We start from the raw sequence: 20,595 nt of genomic DNA, 5'->3' as shown, positions 1-20,595 counted from the left end.
TTTTGATCCTGATCAAAGCAAAATATAACTGATGTTAGATCAAGCTACTCATTTTAGATAAAGCCATTTCTGACGTTAGATAAAGCCAGTAAAGTAGTCATTGTGTAGAATTAATAGTTATAGTGCATCTCATATTTCTTTATCATGATGATGAATGCTTTTTTATAGTGCACATTTTTATATAAAAATTAAGCGAGGAAACAGAATATTTGCGGTTTCCATAATCCAGTTAAAATGTAAATAAATGTCAATGAACCTTGAAGATTAAATCACCACAAATGCTTACGTAATGCAAGAAAGCCAACATTGTGAAGGTGTGGAGATTATTACATTACATTACAAAACCTGTGCCAAAACATGATAGGCCATGGATGTGGCTTGCATGTCCTTGCCTTACCATGACAAATCTGCCAGTGTCATTCATGCTGTCCAGGTGCTGATATCTATGAACCCTTTCCTCAGCATAATGCATGACGGATCCCTGCAACCAAGGTATGTTTAAAGGGGCCCTATTAGGCCATTTGGGAGAGGAACAAAGCCCATCATACTTGTAGCACTGCAAGTGAATCTGTTAACAATTCTATTTCGCTAGTTTTAACACTGCCATCATGTGGGGGTTTCCCAGATAACACTCTACATTCCACATTGTTTTTCTAGATAAATGTCTTACTCAAGTTTATTAAATAAATGCAGTTCTAATGCAGTAAAAAAGTACCTCTGGCCTCTGAATGTTGGAGAGTTGAAGTATAAAGCCTACAAGTGTAAACAGTCAAATAAAGTACACGTTACTCAAAACCGTTTTTGAGGAAAGGTAGGCCTAATAAATTACTTTTTGCAATAAAATATAATAGTAGGCTACATGAGGAGTAGGCCTAAATGAGCCCGAATGGTGCGCACCATAAATATTATGATGTAAACGAACCCATTCACCTACAAACGGTGTCAGCGGCTCGCTGAAGGAGGGGGTCGGTTTTATGGAGCACACCTGACGGACAGACTCCGCCCTCCCTCCGCCTCTACACTCAGATAATGTTGTTGGCACTTTAGTAGTGGCGCGGCATCCTGTTTTCGTGTGCCACACAGGCCACACATAAGAACAGACACAAAGTCCTTCATCACGTTTTGGCATTAATGCAATGGCATACAGCTGAAAACCTGCCGCCTGACAACGCACAGTCTACAGGTAAGTGTTGCATTGTGCTAACAAGCTAGCCCAAACAGGTGCAGGCTGGTTTTAACCTCAAATATAACGTTTATTCAAATAGATGTTGTAGCCGAAGTTAACCGTATTGTTCTTTATCTCGGTGTCATTTTAATTAAATTGTTTTTATCCCAAAGGAGTTTTAATGAGAAAAGGTGAGTAATTTTCTTCAGTTTCAGTATTACGTTTTGGCGCTGTGTGACAACACCTGTGTTAGCCTAGACTAGAGTTTAGGCTTTTAGAACTACCAGTAGTTAGTCCTTTCCACCCTCCGTTTACAGATAAACAAGAGACGCATGTTCCAGAGAAATAACATTAGTTTATTATTACATAACATGATAAGCTCTTAGTGTTCTGTCTGTGGACTTGTATTTAACTCTAGTTATTTCAGCTCACAAGGTCTGTTAGTCACTCAATGAGCTGTAGTCAAATAACAACATTTTATACTAACATGTATTGTCAGCAATTTTGGTTATTCATTGAAATTAGTACACGTATGTATATAAATACATATACAAATATTCACTGATACAAGCTTCTATCTAGACTGTAATGATTTGATGATTTGTTTGCCTACTATGTGACAACTTAGCCCAGGGGTTCCCGAGGGGAGGTCGCGAGATGATTAAAAAAAAATACAAGATAAATAATTAAAAATTAAAAAAGTATTATTATTATCCAGTGTTTTCCACATAATTTGATTCTATTTGTAGGGGCACCGCAAATAGACAAACTATAGCCTAGTAAAATAAACACCTAATTGTGTATTTTGTACATTTTCCTTCCAAAAGCCTGAAAGAAAACATGTTATGGAATCAAAATAGCACAACATCTCAAAATTGACCAGTGAATGAAAAACGATGTTTTTGCCTGCCGTGTCTCGCCTTAATGAGTGAGACATAACGATGTATGGGAAACACTGTTATTTGTATTACTATTATTAATAATGACGTGTGCATAGACCTTTTTCAGGGACGGACTGGCCATCTGTAGAATGTGTCTCCCCCCCGTTGACAACATAATGAGTTGATGAAGTGGTTATCAAACATAATTGTTAGTTGCAGCCCAACATCTGGGCCATTACTTTTATCTTTGTCTCTAGAGCTCCTAGAGACAAAGTTGTTCTACATGCCCACAATAGGAAAAACCACCTGACTGAGTTTCACGTCAAATGTAATTTAGTATCTGATTCTGTTAGTCCAAAACCCAACAATATTCAGTTTAATAAGAAATAAAACTGAGAAACCTCCAACTTGAAGATGTTTGAGATGTGGCTGGTTATTTTGATTGGTTAATCGATACATTTTTGCAGCTGTAGTTTTGTGTGCAAACATTCTGCATCCTGATGAAATCTTTGTGCCTCTAAAACATGCATTCTGTGTTTGTATCTTTGATGGCATTTTAAATGGGGCTGAAGGATAGAAATGAATACAAATTCACTTATCATTAAGATCAATTATCAAATTCTTCTTGGTGTTCAACTTGGTAAATTTGAAACTGCAGTTGATACTCTTGTCTTGAGCAAGTATTTATGTTGGTGCTGCCTCAGTCAAACTACACACCTAGAGATGGCTTTTCGTGACAACAACAATTACGTCAATGATAAAATGACTGATCACATGACAGACAATGCTACGATTAAAAACAACACTGTTGAGTCACACTATCGTTACTGAAAATAGACTTTGGTGGCACAGAGCCAGAGACATATTACAAACCTGAATTTACACACACACACACACACACACACACACACACACACACACACACACACACACACACACACACACACGACACACACACTACACACACACACACACTACACACACACACACACACACACACACACACACACACACACACACACACACACACACACACACACACACACACACACACACACACACACACACACACACAGAGTGCGTGTTCAAGTTAATAGTGTGAACATTTGATTTGTCACTGTAGAATGGGAAATTCACAGACTGACAAGGTTTCAACATGACATAACAAGTGTTACACATAGAGAAAAATTAATGAGAAAGTATGTCAATTGGATTAACTAGGACGATCACTTGGTGTTGTTGTCTGACATACCTCTCGTGCAAATTAATATGTTATGGGTGTGGATTTATTAAGTTTAGAGCTGATATTACACGCAATTTAATAATACATGTCTCATACAACTTTCGTTCTCTCACATATTGCAGTGCTCTTAGAAATCCTTATCTTAGAAAAACACTTGCTTCAGTCACATGATCTAATGACGTACCCTGGGAGAAGGGCTGCAAAATTATTAAAAATTGAAATCTTAACATACACTTCTGCAAAATTCGAATATTTTGAACGCTAGTTATGTGTTAAAGGGGTCCTGTTATGCTCATATACCTTTACTGTGACATGTCTCCATGCTTTAATGTTCAAAAAGCTTGTAGCATATCCCTCCGAAATATGGTCGTAGACTTTACTGATGATTTAGATGTTTATTGAAACTCCAGAGTCAACATAAGAGCTTGTGCCTCTTCGGGGGGTGCTAACATTTAATCATACACTTTATTATTTTCTTTCTCCGTCGTTATATATAGAAGATACTTTTCTCAGTCACGTTGTTTCTATAGCAACAACAACTTCCTGTCAACAACGTAAACACGCCTTCAAAATAAAAGCATCTAAATAAAACGGGAATTTAACCTTAATTACATTTAAAATGCAATGAAAGAAACAAAAACAATGCAACATCCCCTTCAGTCTCACAGAACACAAATTGGGTTATTTACAAAGCTCTTTATCATCTCATACTCCACCTCTTTTCACCCTCTGTCTGAAACCAAAGTCTGCTCTGATTGGTTAGCTGGCCGGCTCTGTTGTGATTGGTCCATCACTTAGAGATGTTCTCCCCCTTAGTATATCATGTACAATGTAATATCAGCTAGCCAATAGAATCGCAAGTGTTATGTAGCTATGTTACTGAAGTAAACAAAGGACTACAATGGAGGCGTTTCAGGAAAGAGGGGAGTGTGTGGGAAAGAAACTCCCTCTTTAGAGGAACTTGGGGATTTAAGCCTTCACAGACCATTTACATGCACAAAACACATTTATAAAATACTACAGGAAAAGGACAAATCAAATATGCATAATTGGGCCTCTTTCAAATAAAATGTGTAATCAAGTAATATGGCGCTGCAAGGATATTCAAATCATATTCTGTAGACTTAACAAAACATAGTTGTTTGGGACAGATCCTCTCAAAAGAATTACACCATAATAATTGTATATATTTTTCAATGGGGGCTAGGAGCCCTAGCTGAGTATCAAGTAACCATGGAAGGCCACAAAGACAAAAGAATACATTGCATAAAATGTTATATATTTTCCTAAAACTCCTACAAATATTCTTAGTTTCAACACTTATAATAGGTTGCTTATGTTAGAATATCATAGGTCTAATAATATGAATCTTCCTTCCCTCAGGTAACATGATGGAAGTGGCAGGTCCCTGGACAGAGGTGTTTGAGGGCTCGGAGATGAAGGACATGTCCGATGGAGCAGAAACGTTACTGGGGAGCTCCACCCTGACCCTGGCTCCTCTGGTACCTGAGTCTCCTTCCATACGGCGCTCCCAACCCATCCTGATCACCGTAATCAGGTACAGCCAGCAGCAGTGCACACAGGCAGAACGCATTACTCACTGGTTACTCAATATTAACGTGTATGCAGAAAGTGAGTCAATAGTCTTCTGAACTTGCGTATTGACCCAAGTATGTGACTCATCTTCAGGCCAAAAGTCCTCTGACGTGTACAGCAGTTTCTGGTAAGACAACTCAAGGAAGAGTATCGGGGCTAGGCATATGGAAAAGCATTGAAAGGAGGAACATCTTTTTTTCTATATGGCATTTCAAGGAAACCATTCCACTAGTGTTGGTACACATGCTTAAATGTGCCTTTGTTCTACACTTTTTGTGACTGATAAGAGATTTGTTTCTGTTTCACTTCCCTGTGTCTGACATAATAGCTTGTTACAACGTATTATCTAGTGACTGGCTTGTTCTCTGACAATATAACCAAATGCTGTATTCAGCCAATGCAAGCCAAGATAGGGAAGTGTTGTTACTCTCTGTCTGAAGTCCAAATACACAAAAGATCTCTTATGTGGACAAGTGCAAGCATTTGATTTTGAAACACACATATACCTTGAAGAGGCTGAAATTATTTAGTTTTTTCTTATTGTAAAAAATAAATCAAAACAAAGAACCAAATCAAACATGTGTAAGCCTGTCTCTTGACACTTGCTGAGTTGATCACCCCATCCCATTAGTTCCTCCTGAAGACATTAATCTGTAAAGGTACAATCATCAATATTTTTAGCGTCGGTTTAATAAATTACAGTGTGTTGGACTCATGGTGTTTCTCATTGATAAAACACTTGTCAGTAGATATTGTTTTGGTCTCCTTATGGGATTTGTCAACAATATACACCACCACCACTTGTATAGCATGTGACTGTATGGTAAAATAAGTTTCTTTGCAAATGATCTTGGCTGCTCCTGACCTTTTTTTGTGTTCTTTTTAACTTTGTTTCCAGGCCCAAAGGCGTAGAGCACTTCTCTTCCTCGATACCCAACCCCTTTCCAGAGCTGTGCAGCCCCTCCAAGTCTCCAGTGCTCAATAATTCCCTTCCACAACTGTCCAGTAACAAACATGTAAGTTCAAAGCCTTGTTGGTAAGCAAGTCTTTTGCATCTTTAATGGTTTTATATTTTCACACACTGCAGTGTGACTCAGGATTAAGGTGTCTAAATAGTCTACATAAACGAGACGTTGCAAATACAAAACGCTGCAAGAAGATCAAATCACCCTGCAGACGGGCACAGTAAAAAGTGATGTACACATCTGGGACCGGAGCGTTGTTGAAAGTTGGCCAGCTGTCGCAGAGTTAGCTTACAACATCTGTGTGCGTTTCTTTTATTTGACTCCAATATCTAGCCAGCAAGTCACTACCTCTTCTGATGTTTTAAAGTATTGCTCCTTTGCTTCCATTACTTATGTGGGCTACTATTTATTAGTTTGACTTAAAGTGACCAGCTGTTTGAGGGAAATGCTGATCCTTTTTTTTTTTACTATATATTTGTGATCTGTTTTTTAAAGATTCAAAGGTTTTCATGCAATGAATGGATGTCAAGAAAATAAGATAACGTCAGGTTTGATCCTCTCACATATATTTGTTTGGACAACTCACAGCTACAGTGTTAACCCCATCACACCTGCCTGTAAGCTCTGGCAGCTGGATCCCTTTAATGTGTCTGAACTTGCCTTCTAATAGTTCAGATGAAGTTCGGTTATGATTGTGACTGACAGGACGACCGTGTTGCCATGACTGCGCTGTCTTATTTTGACAAACATGCACTGCCAGAATAGACATGTCTAATGACAGCGGCGTGCCACACTGTCTCCTGTGTGTCACGAACAGAAATGGAAGAAAAAACATCGACTTTTATATATTGCTGTGTTACTTTAATCACGCTCATATGCCCCTGTATTATATAAGTGTATTCTTTAGTGGCGCTTATTAAAATTCCCTGACATAATACAAAGGATACAAGAAGATGCTTACACAATAAGACTTCATTTAAGAATTACATAAAAATGAGCAGTGCACTGCAAATATTGCACTGCAGGTAACACTAATGAATGAAATAAAATGTGAAATAATAATAAAGATTTTAATAAAACAACAATCATTTAGTGAAATAAATATTTAAAATGTATATTCTCAGCTGTAATCTTGCTTTTATTTTCTCCGTGGTAAAGAAATGAACAAACATTTAATAATCATGCTTAATTGTAATTAATAAAGTTACCTACTGGGCTCATATTAAATACATTCACGTCCATCGCATTGCCTCCTGGCTTACAAAACATATATATTTATGTGGCTTTGGAGCATGAGAACATGCACAAAAGTGACTTCCTTCCTCAAGCTCTGGACGTTTAGGTGTTCATATCATTTTGTCAATGTAATGAACCTCTTTCATTAAATATCAGCTCTTTCTGAAGCTTCTAGTTAAAACTGTATTTTCACCACCGAAGCAATTGTTCAATCAATAAACATTTTATTAATTAAATTGTTTCTCTACTCGTGTTGTACAAAAATAAAATGTTATATAGCTCCCTATGCTCTCTGACATACAAAATCAGTTTGGGAGGGATCAGCAGCAATGCAGCATCTCAGATTTGATGCACAACATGAAATGCTACTGTCTGAGTGCGTTTTGAACATATGAAGATCTCCACTGTTGTCTCATTCAGCTTTCTATGTATGAAGCAAAGAAACTGTTCTGACTAAAAAGGAACATATGTTCTGCTTTTTAATAAAACCCCCTGGGGAGTCAAAGTGGACTGACCGGATATTGAACTGAAGGAATGTTCCTCCCCTGTAATCCTCCGGTTGATACTCAGCCATTATCAGTCCTGACGTCGGCACTCACACAACCAGTCAGGACTTGCTGATTGACGGCCGCAGGTTTCTGGTCGGGCAGGTTTGTTTTCCTAAAGCTTGCAGGATCCAGACATTGTGTCAGACAGCAGCACGCTCTGAGGAATATCCTGACCCACGAATAACCTGCACCCATTTCACCCCAGCAGCAGAAACACAGGCACTCAGCAAGCATGGCTGCCCCTATCATCTGGAAGGGACAGTTCTTAGAGTTATGAGCTCTCCTAACAATGTCCCTTTTTATAGCTTAGATTAGATGCAGTCTGTAGTCCCCACATGTTTGAAACACTCCACCATCGTTCCTGTCCCCAAAAAGGCAAAAATCACTAGCCTCATTTACCGCCCAGTAGCACTCACCTCCATCATAATGAAGTGCTTTGAGCGGTTTGTCAAAACCTTCATCACCTCCTCCCTCCCTGACTCTCTGGACCCCCTGCAGTTTGCCTGCAGAGCAAACAGGTCCACAGACGACACCATAGCCCTCACCATCCACACTGCCCTCTCACACCTTGACCAGAGGAAAACATATGTGAGAATGCTGTTTATTGATTACAGTTCAGCCTTCAACACCATTGTGCCCTCCAAGCTGGTCATCAAGCTAAGAAACCTCGGGCTCAACAGCGCCCTCTGTGACTGGATCCTGAACTTCCTGACGGGCAGACCCCAGGCAGTGCGGGTGGGAAACATCACATCCTCCACCCTGATCCTCAACACCGGAGCCACTCAAGGCTGCGTGCTCAGCCCTCTCCTCTACTCCCTGTTCACTCACGACTGCATGGGCACACACAGCTCCAACACCATCGTGAAGTTTGCTGACGACATGACCGTCATCGGCCAGATCACAGACGGCGACGAGACCGCGTACCTGGTCGAAAACCTGACATCTTGGTGCCAGGATAACAACCTCCATCTCAACGTCAGCAAAACCAAGGAGCTGATTGTGGATTACAGGAAGCAGCAGAGAGAGGGTCACGCCCCATCGCCGTTAATTTGACTACAGTGGAGAGAGTCAGCAGCTTCAGGTTCTTGGTGTCCACATCACTGAGGACCAGACATGGACTCATCACTGAGGACCTGACTCATCACTAAGGACCTGACATGGACTCATCACTGAGGACCTGACATGGACTCTTCACACCACCACCATCACCAAGAAAGCTTGACAGCGGATCTGCTTCCTCCGCAGGCTGAGGAGGTTCAATATGGACTCCAGGATACTCTGCAACTTCTACAGGTGCACCATAAAGAGCATCCTGACCTTATACAGGTGCACCATAGAGAGTATCCTGACCTTCTACAGGTGCACCATAGAGAGTATCCTGACCTTCTACAGGTGCACTATAGAGAGCATCCTGACTGGCTGCATCACGGCCTGGTACGGCAGCTGCACCGCCCTCAATCGTAAGGCTTTACAGAGGGTGGTGAAAACTGCACAGAACATCACCAGGACGGAGCTGCCATCCATGGAGGACCTTTACTCCCAGCGGCTCAGGAAGAAAGCCCTCCGGATTATAAAAGACCCCTATCACCCCAGCCACAAACTGTTCTGTCTGCTGCCGTCTGGCAGGCGTTACCGCAGCATCCGGACTAAAACCTCCAGATTCCGAGACAGTTTCATACCGCAGGCAATAACACTGCTAAACAACTGAACTGTTGAAACAACATCCATAACATTCATCTACTACTTAGTAATTATTTATCTATATCTAATATCATTCCAATAACTTGCATATAGACTCTTATTGCACTATTTCACTTTTTTAAACTATTTTTCTTTTTGTATTTACTATATTACTATTTACTTGCACTATATTTTTCTGTTTATCTGTGTTTTGTGTTGCAATGTTGGAGAAGCCTGTGACCTAAGAATTCCATCGGCATAACTACACTGTAGCTATGTTCGTATGACAAAATAAAGAACCTTGAACCTTGAACCATCCTGGTAAAGATAAGTTATTTAAAAAGCATCTAAAAACAAAAACAGTTGGGAACAGAGAAAATTATTTTAAAAAGGTTTTCTTAAGCAGGTTTATGGTATATTTCTATACCAACAACTAGGGCTTCACAGTTAATCGATATTTAACAAAATCACAAAATTTATCAGCTTGTGCAATATAGCCTACAAATCACATTCTGAAGGCTTGACACTTGTTTCTTTTTTAAATCACACCATGATCATTTTAATATATTTTCATAATTATTATAATGAGAATTATCATTAAAAAATGGTTGATCCCTGCACAATTGTAATACATATCGCAATTTCAGTATCAGTCAAAAATAATCGCAATTAGTTTGTTTTTCCAAATTGTGCAGCCCTACCAACAACACCGAGACAAAGACAGTAACCAAGATTTCATCATTTTGCATTCAGTATAAAGTCATAGCTCACAACAGAAAAACATACAATTCCATGATTGGTTTTTGTTTTAGTTACATAATTAGTTACACATTTATTAAATTACTTTATTGGAAAAAAGCCAAGCGATTCCTCTCATTCTCTTAGTCTTAATCTTCGATGCATAAATATCACAAATTGTATCATCATAACATTTCACTGGAGGGGGGCCTCCAAAGCTCAGTGTTACAGGGGCATTGGCCCCTGTTGGCCCCCCCTAGTACCGCTCATGTTCCGTCTCTCCGAGTAACAACCTGTTATGTAATTCCAGTTAACTTTATGACTTTATGACAGTTCTATCTAAAATTATGACAGGCTGTCTCTTTTCGGAGCCAGCGACTGTCTGCCTCTGCAGTGCAGTTGACAGATTATTGGCTTCCCATTTTGGCTTCCTGTCTCATGTTTTGAAGCATTGCCAAAGCCAGGTGTGAAAAGTGTTATCACTGTTATCAAGAATAACCCTGCTTTATCAAAAATAATTCAAACACTTTAATACATGAGATGACCTCTACACATGTCAACTAGCTGTTAAGTGACCAGTGTGATATAATTGAAGAAGATTTAGAATCTTTTGAAGTCTACTTTACTATATGTCAGAAGGATCAAGTTGAATATCATTTATTTCATAGGTATAGTTGGTCAACAGTTGCTTCGAATAGAAAACCTATCACCAGTTTATTTGAATATCGTCGAAACAACAATCATTTTGTGATATTGGATTTTCTTGTTGATGACCAATAAGTGATATGAAACTAGATATTCTCTAAGTCGATATGAGAGATCGCAATAAGTCTTTCCCTGGTTTTAATGGCTGAAGTACAGTTAATGGATGTCATTTTCTGAATGATCTAGCTGTTCAGATCTAATGATTATTTATCAAAATTCTCATTGTGCAATCATTTTTTCAAAAGCATCAATTGTCAACCAAACAATATCGACACAATATCAATATCAAGGTATTTGTCAAAAAATATATTTTGATAATTGATTTGTACTCATATGGCCCAACCCTAGCCTTACAATGAATGTATTTCTTGGCATGGCAACTTGAATTATGGGTTATTGCTTCCTTTACTCTAATGATCTGAATATATCTTCCTCCTTTCCCTCAGTTGGTGAAGGTGTACGGGGAGGACAGCCACAGCAGGTCGGTGTGGGTTTCTCGAGCAGCGACAGCCAGAGAGGTGTGTCACATGTTGGTGCAGACAGCTCACTGCAGCGACCAGGAGAACTGGGCTCTGCTGGAGCTCTATCCCACCCTGGGCCTGGGTACGACTGAGCTGTAGGATAAACATAAAGTTTAAAGGAATACTTCACCCACAACATGGCCATTTGTATACCAATTACTCACCCTGGGTTAGTTTGAATTCATTAAGAAAATGTAAGATAACAGGTTCTTGCATACCTCCATGGTTGGCGGAGAATCAAAAAACGTAATGAATTGAAGTTGGTGAAACCCAACAACATCAAAACAACATATCTCACAATACTCTTGCAGTTTAATCCAAGTCTTCAGTTCTTCCTGAACACATGATTTCATTATTTTAAAACAATATCTTTATTGAGTTTTTTTACGTATTTTTGACAAATGAGTGACAAACTAGTGACACTCACAAATACAGACAATACTGAAATGACACAGGCTCAAGTCAGTCAGTTATTAATGTATAATATATACAAATTCCACTTACTTTATACTTTTGACGGAAAAATCTAAATAAATCTAATGAAAAGAATAGTAAAAAGACAAACATAAAACTATTATACCGGCTTTGTACTTTGGTGTTGAAGACAGTTTAATAAGAGATACCATACTTTTTCAAATTATTTTTAAATAATGAATGTAATTAATTGACACTAGTTTAAATAGTGAGATTTTAGAGGGACCCTATTATGCTCATATGCCCAAAAATGAGTGTTACCAAGTGATGTCATTGTGTTACGGAAGAAAAAAAGGAAGAGTCCAGTGGATGTGTTTCAGGCAGGTGGGAAGTGTGAAATACTTAATTATCTTCAAAGAATAAAGGTAAAATGGGGTGAGTAATTGATATACATATAGTTATACTTTTTTGGGGTGAACTATTCCTCTCCTAAATGGTAAAGAATGCTTTATGAAATGTTCTCCTGTCTACTCAGAGAGATGCCTGGAGGACCACGAGGTGGTGGTGGAGGTTCAGGCCACCTGGTCTCTCAAAGGCGACACAAGGCTTGTTTTCTGCAAGAACTACGCCAAGTACGAGTTCTTCAGGAAGCCAGTGGTAAGCAGCACACAGCCTTTTTTTAAAACTCAAAATGTAACAATGCAACTCTGAGAATAGAATACAAAATACAAGAGGGAACACATTTACATCACTTGCTTTTATATAACTACTAAAAAACAAAGTCCTTGGCGGGTTGCGTGCTGCCGCAGACAGGCTTACTTCATGTCTCAGGTATTTCATGACATCAGATCTGCTCTGTGAGCCTGTGCTCTTAAACAAAGGTGACACTTGAAATTAAAAACTGGTTTTGATGATCCTCCCACTGGTGTTTCTTTAGAGTATGCCTCACTGCCTCCAAAGGCATTAAAGTGAATTTAATCATGGACTCACTGCATTTCACTCATAAAATGTGTCCTACACTGTGACCATGTGTCATGGAGCAATGCATACCACAGGATACAAGTCATTCATAGCTGTAAATTATTTAACTATTTTTAATATTAAATCATCTTGATTTTCTTGATTCATCAATTGATTGCCAGTCTAGCTGGACATTTCTAAGTGGTTGCCGAATCACAACCAAGCCGTCCAGCTAACCAATCAGAGCAGACTGGGCTCTGGTTTCAGACAGAGGGTGAAAAGAGGTAGGTAGTATGGCAGTAGGAGAAAAATAAAGAGCTTTTTGAACATTAAAGCATGGAGACATGTCACAGTAAAGGCACAAAATACAATAATAACCTGAAAATGAGCACATTATGTCCTCTTAAAGCTCTACAGTCATTTCAACACATCCAGGTGCATACAGTATGCAAACAAAGACACCAAAAGGACCTTGTGTTTCACTCCGAGAACATTTGAAATGTGACACCTGTTGGTTTTGTGCACAGGTGGTTAACAATGCATGGCTGATCATTTATTTAAGGCTTTGTCCGAACTGTATGTAATGATGTTTCATCAGGTTTCCAACAAAGGAGCATGTGTTTAATCTGCATTTCCAGGATAATCACTGTCAAAAGCAGAATCCTGCAGCTTCCTTGTCTTTCAATGAGGGTTTTATGATGACATCCTTCTGCTTCCTTTCTCAGCTCTTCTTCCCAGAGACTATGATCTCAGACAGCGCTGATGTCACCAAGGACATGACGTCCTCAGAGCTCATTCAGGTAAACCTGCTGAAATCACACACATTCATGTAGAAACACTGATAATCATCAGTGGACCTGTCTGCTTAAAGTTTGTTTTAATTATATTTATTCAGACACAAAGGCTGGTAAAGCAAAGGTATCTATTTTTAAATAACTTCTATAAATTGCCATATTCATTTATTCATTAAAAGTGTGATAACTTAACTGAATATGTATTCAGCTTCATTTTATTTTACAGAACACTGCCTAGAAAATTATTTTTGTATTAGTCTTTTCTTCTTTAAAATATAAGAATATTACAAAAAAGAGTTTTGGCTAACTAAAAAATATCTGTTTAGAGAGGTATAAAAGAAAGAAAAAGCCACACATCGTAACATTCTCTGTGCTCGGGACGGATCGTTTTTGGCCATTTTTAGAAGAATAAATCAATAACAAAAAATGACTATCAATATATTTTCTGTTTCAACCCTTGATGGGTTCAAACTGTTTATCATGCCAATTTTGTTTCCCTACACACACATATCGGAAAAATATTATCGTTTACCAAAAACAATGTCCTCTTGCATGATCAAAAATTAGGAAATAATTTATTTTCATGTAAAAAACTAAATCAAGGGCATATATTTTGAAATAATTGTTTTGCAACAGTTTATTTCTATATCATAAAATATTGTGTTCATACATTTTTATGAACACAATCTTCCTTTTTCATACATCATTCTTTGTGCATTACGAGCCTGAGAACAACGGCAGCTCACTGTTCTGATCCCTTGTGTTCCTCAGAACCTGCTGAAGTCCGGGACGTGTCCGGAGATTCAGGGCTTCCTGCAGGTCAAAGAGCCCAGTCGTAAGGCCTGGAAGAAGGTCTACTTTTTCCTCCGCCGCTCCGGGCTCTACTGCTCCACCAAAGGCTCCTCCAAGGTCAGAGTCAAACATTATGAATAAATAAGCGCAGACTAAATGGATAAATGACACTTTTTTTATAAAAGAAAATCTCTTTAAATCTATGAAAACCCACAACCCGGCCATTCATCATAGTCTGAAACGAAGGACAAATCATGTGAGAGGAACACTTCTATCAGCAACTTCATTAAAATTATTAAAAAAAACCTGTTCCATTTATTTTGGCTGATATTGCAATTTCAATATGCTGAATTTTCAGCATATTGAATATATATTCAATATTATTATTTGAAAGCCGGGATATCTTTGCATCTCTACAATACTGCATTCAAGTGGTATTTTAACACATGTTTAACCTTGATCAAATATTGTGCTTCCTGTGATTTGGGAATTGTACTAGTCCATATTGCCATTTCAATAACATTTGGATCAAACAGGAGCCTCGCCACCTTCAGTATGTTGCTGATCTGGACGATCTGAACGTGTACACAGTGGTGAACAGCCGTAAACTGTACGGAGCGCCTACAGACTTCACCTTCTGCATCAAGGTAAACACTTCAGAGAGATGGGATTTTAGATGTCTAACAACTGCCTCTGCTTGGTCACATTTCTCATAAAGAATGTAGAATATCAACTGTTCAAAATTTAAATTATCAAATGGACTTAGCATTTAATGAAAATTGTGAAAACTAAATCTCAAAGGAGCTGTGTGTACTATGTGTGTGTGTGTCTGTACAGCCCTCCAAGAACCCTGTGCGCACTCAGGACCTGAAGATCCTGTGTGCTGAGAACGAACAGACTCGAACGTGCTGGACATCTGCTTTCAGACTCTTCAAGGTTTCCTGTCTTTTTCCTTTTCCTTTTTCCTTTTTCATTTACTTAAGTATATGGGAAAAAACAGCTGGTTACATAATACAATTTGGGAGAACATCATCCTTGAGTATAGCAGTAACCTTTATTTTGTGTGTGCGCAGTATGGGAAGCAGCTTCAGTGCAACTACCAGTTATCCAAGTCGGCCCCGAAAATCCTGGAAGGAAGCAAACTCACAGAAGCCAAAGTGAGATCATCAGACATGTCACATGATATGATTAAGAGGAGAAATCATTGTGTAGTGTCGTCTCACATTTCTCTTCTCACACACGCTGCTTGTTTCTCTGTGTGAGCAGTCAAAGTCCGAGGCGAGCCTGGTGGCCATGGACTTCTCGGGCAAGGCCGGCGGGCGGGTCATCGAGAACCCAACGGAGGCCCAGAGCGCAGAGAGGGAGGAGGGGCAAGCCTGGAGGGTGAGGACATGAGGGGAGGGTCATGGCTGCTGAGCGGGAGCAATACAAACAGTTCAACTCTTGCATTTTTATGCAAGAGTTGGCAGGCATCACATGGTAACTTACTTCCTATAAACATATTTTTCACCATATGATAAAACTGGTGGAATATATCAGAGGTTGCAGTTCTATATTTCTATATTTTGAGAGGAGGCATGTACTAGATGGTGTGTGTGAAAAAATCCTTTTCCGACCCTGCTCAGGTATTTTGATCACAGGCTGACTCTCTCTGATTCTTTGTTGCAGGCTTTGAATTTTTTAAAGAAAGAAAAAAAGTCAACATTTATCTAATATACAAAATAGTTTCAAGATTCTTCTATGACAGTATAGTGTTTAAATATTGGATTGTGGACAAACCAACACAGACTTTTGAAGACGTCATTCTGGGCTTTGGGAAAATATTTCCCCCTTTTTCTGAAATGTTATAGACCAAACAACGGATTGATTATAGAGAATGAAATCATGTAGGCTTGTTTAAAAAGCTAAAATGTAAGGATGTAGAAAACATCCACAAATATCTGACTGATTTTTTTCTTCCACTGGTACAGAGGAGAGAAGCCCTGAGGTGCAGTCTGCCCAACTCCAACGCCGCCGCCAGACCGTCCTGTAAGTCCACATGAGAGGACAATACATCACACCTGTGGAATGTGAAATACTTGTCCCCTCTCACTTTTCTGATGTTTACCGTCTTTTTGTCTGTCTGTAGCCATCCATAAGTCCCAGCCGTGGTTTCATGGTGGCATCTCCAGAAAGGAAACGCAGCGGCTGATAGAGAAGCAAGGCCTGGTGGACGGGTGAGTGGAGAGACTGCAGGGGAGATCCTTTTACTAAACACTGTGTGGTCTCAAAAACTCTCTTATGGAACCAAAACCCAAGTTGAATTCATTTAATCTCTGCCCAGTGTAAACCTAGAGGGAGAGAGTGTGTTTGATTGGGTGTGTCTGTCTGTTTGCAGTTGTTTATTTATTTAGTCGTTTATTCTGAATACTAATTACACATTGTTTGTGCTGATTAATGACTGTATGCTGAAGATTAAATAGATTCACAGGCTTTATTGATCTCAGGCAGGATTCAAACCTGTATCCACCACAGCAGGGACTTGCATTGGGCTTAAATTGGGCTGCATCTATATCCACTGAGCTTTACAGTGGCCCTGCAGGTCATCTTTGTCGTTGCTCAAATAGTGACAGCCGTACAAAAGTTTGGTCTCATTTTCAAAATAAATATCAGTAGAATACACTATAACTGAAACACTAAATGTAGTTATGTTACAAGACTAATACATCCAGTTTGATTATAAGGGAGCTGGGAGGGAGAATAGATTGATGCTCTATATACATTTGGATAAGTCACTTAATATACTATTATGTCATACACGGTTAACACTTGCACAGTGTTTGAATTTTAACCAAGTAGCGCTGTTTAGAATCCTAAACAGCTGCTGTGCCCTCACAGGAAGTGATGTTCCCGGTTGTTAGCTAGCAAGTTAGCTTGACATTTTTTTGATCACGGTACATACTGTACTACTCAATCAACTAAATTAAATAAACAGTGGCTTCATTATACAAAAGTACAGTGGTACGTTAATTAAAATGTGAAGTGAAGGTGAGAAGTGTTCCGTGTTGCCGTACTTCTCAGTGTTAACATACTTATGCACTCACTAAGAATGTGAATTAGGACAGAGTATGAGATTTCATTCCTTAATGGGAGGGTAGAGGGAGACGCCTGGTTGTTGTCTTTACTGCACTGAGTGACCTTTTCTAGTTTTACGTAATAAACCCGGACCAGTGCATTAAAGTAAGTTAGTATCTGAACTGTTTCTCTGCACGTGTGTTTCTGTGTAGGATGTTCCTGATCCGTGAGAGCCAGCAGCACGCCCAGTGCTTCGTCCTCTCGCTGTGCTACAAGCTAAAGACCAAACATTACCTAGTGATCCCTGTGAGTTCCCCTCAAAGAAACTCCATTCTACCACAGATACAACACATTTGTATTTGCAATTACAAAGTGTGTTAAATATGTACTTTATTATAATTGTCTTTGTATTATCTGCAGTGCGAGGAGGGAGGCAGGAAGTACTTCACCATGGACGACGGGCTGACTCTCTTCATAGACCTCCTGCAGCTGGTGGAGTTCCACCAAATCAACAAGGGCATCCTCCCAGTGTGCCTCAAACACCCCTGCGTCTGTGTAGCGCTGTGACACCCTTTACAGCTCCTGACCTCTGCCCTGTTGATCTTTTTATATTACCTCGACCTCAAAAGCATGTTTGTCAGTCTTTGGATTTTATTGACCCTATAAGCACAGCTGATAAAGAGCAGACTGTTGGTACAGCAGTGCCTGTGTGATAACGCTATCAGGTTTCTAAGACTCCTGGGGAGCCCCCCCTTCTCTCTTTAGTTTTTAAATCATTCCAGCTACACATCCAGACAGTGGTTCGTTTTTTATTTTAGTGCACTTTGATTCAGATCCACGTGATGAGAGGTGTGAGGGCATGCAGGAGGACGTTTTATTGGAGGACTGAGAGAATGTGGCCACCAGAGGGCACTCCGAGTCAACACTCAGAAGAGGAACTCGTATTTTTCAGCCATGCAGTGTAAGACATGTATTTTTTGTAGTGTTGTAATCATGAACATGCCCCAGGTTGCAATGATGTAGCATGTCAATTTTCACTCCTCTGACTCTGTGAAGTTTTGGACAGTAATTTTCTTGTTGGTGCCTTAAAAACAATCTGATGTTTTAATTAGAACAAACTTTAAGTACTTTCAATGCTACGTTTGCACAATGGTGGTGAAGGGGACTGCAGTTTCTTGTGTTTAAACAACCAAATATATAACATGGAAGGGTTTTATCAGGGTGTTTTTTACCCCCGGAGAAAGCTTTAATTAAGACTTTATGACGGCGCTTTATTTTAGATAGATATATCTTAATATTTTTTAGGACGTTTCTTTTTTGGTGTTTGATATTGGCTAAAAAGGTGAGCAAGTTTAACCTTTTAAAGTCTTATTAGCATAAAATAGTCGGCAAAGCGGAAGTCTAGACAAACATAGAATAAAGTTAGCAGTTAGCAGTGATTTTCATATATTTAATATCGAATTACTGATTTATTGCCAGTTAACTCCTTCCAGCAGTAAAATCCAGCATTTCTGACCTTTTTGTTGATTGGTGGTTGTTTGATCATATTTTCTTTTACTTTAAATATTTGCACTTACTGTTTGCTTTTTATAATGAAGGTCCATTTCTTAGCCTGTCTACAAAGATATGCATTATTATTATAATTCATCTAGTACTAGGCTTACTTTTTTCACCCTTTTTTGTCTTAAATCAAAAGTTAGTTTTATACACTTTGAATGTTTGTGCCTTTTTCAGACCTGTTTTATATGTTAAATAAATATTTTTTCTTAAATTGTAAATATTGTCTATTGTGTTAACTCTAAACCAAGACTATTTATGGGGCTAGAATCAGGCCAGCAGTTTTGATTGAACGTAACTTATAGTTCAAGGTTACATTTGGAAAAATACAAAAACATAAAATCTGCAACTGAAAAATACACCTTGAATGACTAATTATGTGAAAGAATGTTTAAAAGGGAAAACACATTCACAAGAGTGTCAGAAATTAATCATTAATTGAACCTTAAAATTATCCAACACTATTTAGTGTGAATACATCGCTGTATAATTCAAATAATTCAGTACTATAAACTGGAACTCTCCATAGTTTTTCAAAACTACTGGCCAGGGAATCTGTCCATAGTCAACCCCTCTAAACTTCTAAGATGGTTTTATTCATTTTTTTTAAAGGAAAAAAAAGCTAGCTCAAAAAACTATGGAAATGTGTGACGTTTTTTCTTTATTCCTCTCCCTAAATACAAAAGACTAAATACACGTTAATGCCCTGTGCACTTACTGTATATATATATATATATATATATATTTTTAAAGTTACTGTATATCATTTGCATGCTCAAGTAAGAATACCCTAAAACTACTGGTACCTGTGTTGAGTTCCATTTCACCAATACATTATCTTAACAGTACTGCTCTTTCTGGTTCAAAGAAGATCATTATAAAACCATTATCAGCCTAAAACCAGAATAACTGAAAAAAAAGCTGGCCTGCTTCCTGGCGATCTGATTGGTGGAGCCACATAAAAGGCAGCCGGAGGTTACAGTGTCCTGGCAGTGTGCACAGAACCTCTGCTGGAGGCACAGAGCCTGCACCACAGCTTCCCAAGCTAAAGAGCTGATGTCTCTGTCGCTGACCTACTCTGAGTGTGTGTGTGTGTGTGTGTGTGTGTGTGTGTGTGTGTGTTTGTGTGTGTGTGTTTGGCTAAATACCAGTGTGCTTGGTAACCCTTACTCTTCACTGCAGAACTTCTCTTAAGAGGGGTTGCTATGGAAACACTTTGTCCTGGATGGCCAGGTAAATGAAGGGGGGTGAAATGAAGACGGACAGAAGGGATATAGGTCAGGAAGCTTTGAAATATGCAGTGAAATGAAGGATGTATGATCACTGTGGATATCAGCCTTTTCTGTTCAAAGTGGGATACATTCTACACTGTGGGTTTGTCATTTTGTAGGTTGCAATTTTCTGATAATATATCTACTTAGACTTCCAAACTGATATATAACATTTTCTCAATTATCCATATCTGTATATATTGTAGCGTTCACAGATGGAGTCGGAAACAGGCTTCTAGTTATTAGGCTTTAATAACTCTTATTTTCTTTGAAGATCACAGGTACATATATCGCTTGCAGGTTCAACCTCACACTCTCTTAAGCTCTCACACACACACCTTTATAACCCAGACTACGTCACCACTTCCCGCCCCCCCCCGTCTGCTCCCCCAGTATCCCGGTACAGCTCTATGATTGGCAGAGAGACGGGGGATACCTGAGTGACACCCTCAGCATCCTATCAGAGTCGCTACAA

At 39.0% G+C, this 20,595-nt stretch overlaps 2 protein-coding genes across 2 annotated transcripts in view; one reads left to right on the top strand and one right to left on the bottom strand.

Moving 5' to 3' along the window:
* LOC104965314 (protein kinase C beta type-like) overlaps positions 1-20,595 on the bottom strand; it is a 469,227-nt gene that overhangs the window by 427,142 nt on the left and 21,490 nt on the right. The window lies entirely within an intron of this gene.
* grb7 (growth factor receptor bound protein 7) lies at positions 1,001-18,785 on the top strand. Its single transcript, XM_010793572.1, has 15 exons — positions 1,001-1,183; positions 4,673-4,847; positions 5,784-5,901; positions 11,204-11,360; positions 12,228-12,349; positions 13,378-13,452; positions 14,218-14,355; positions 14,775-14,885; positions 15,076-15,174; positions 15,312-15,395; positions 15,505-15,621; positions 16,209-16,266; positions 16,367-16,454; positions 17,505-17,598; positions 17,713-18,785. The coding sequence occupies exons 1-15, from the start codon at positions 1,132-1,134 to the stop codon at positions 17,857-17,859; spliced, it is 1,635 nt and encodes a 544-aa protein (XP_010791874.1). The 5' UTR covers positions 1,001-1,131; the 3' UTR covers positions 17,860-18,785.

Source organism: Notothenia coriiceps, unplaced genomic scaffold, assembly GCF_000735185.1.
Source record: "Notothenia coriiceps isolate Sejong01 unplaced genomic scaffold, NC01 NC01_scaffold00037244, whole genome shotgun sequence".
Taxonomy (NCBI): Eukaryota; Metazoa; Chordata; class Actinopteri; order Perciformes; family Nototheniidae; genus Notothenia; species Notothenia coriiceps.
The sequence above is the reverse complement of the archived record's forward strand: the minus strand, read 5'-3'. Positions and strand labels throughout refer to the sequence as shown.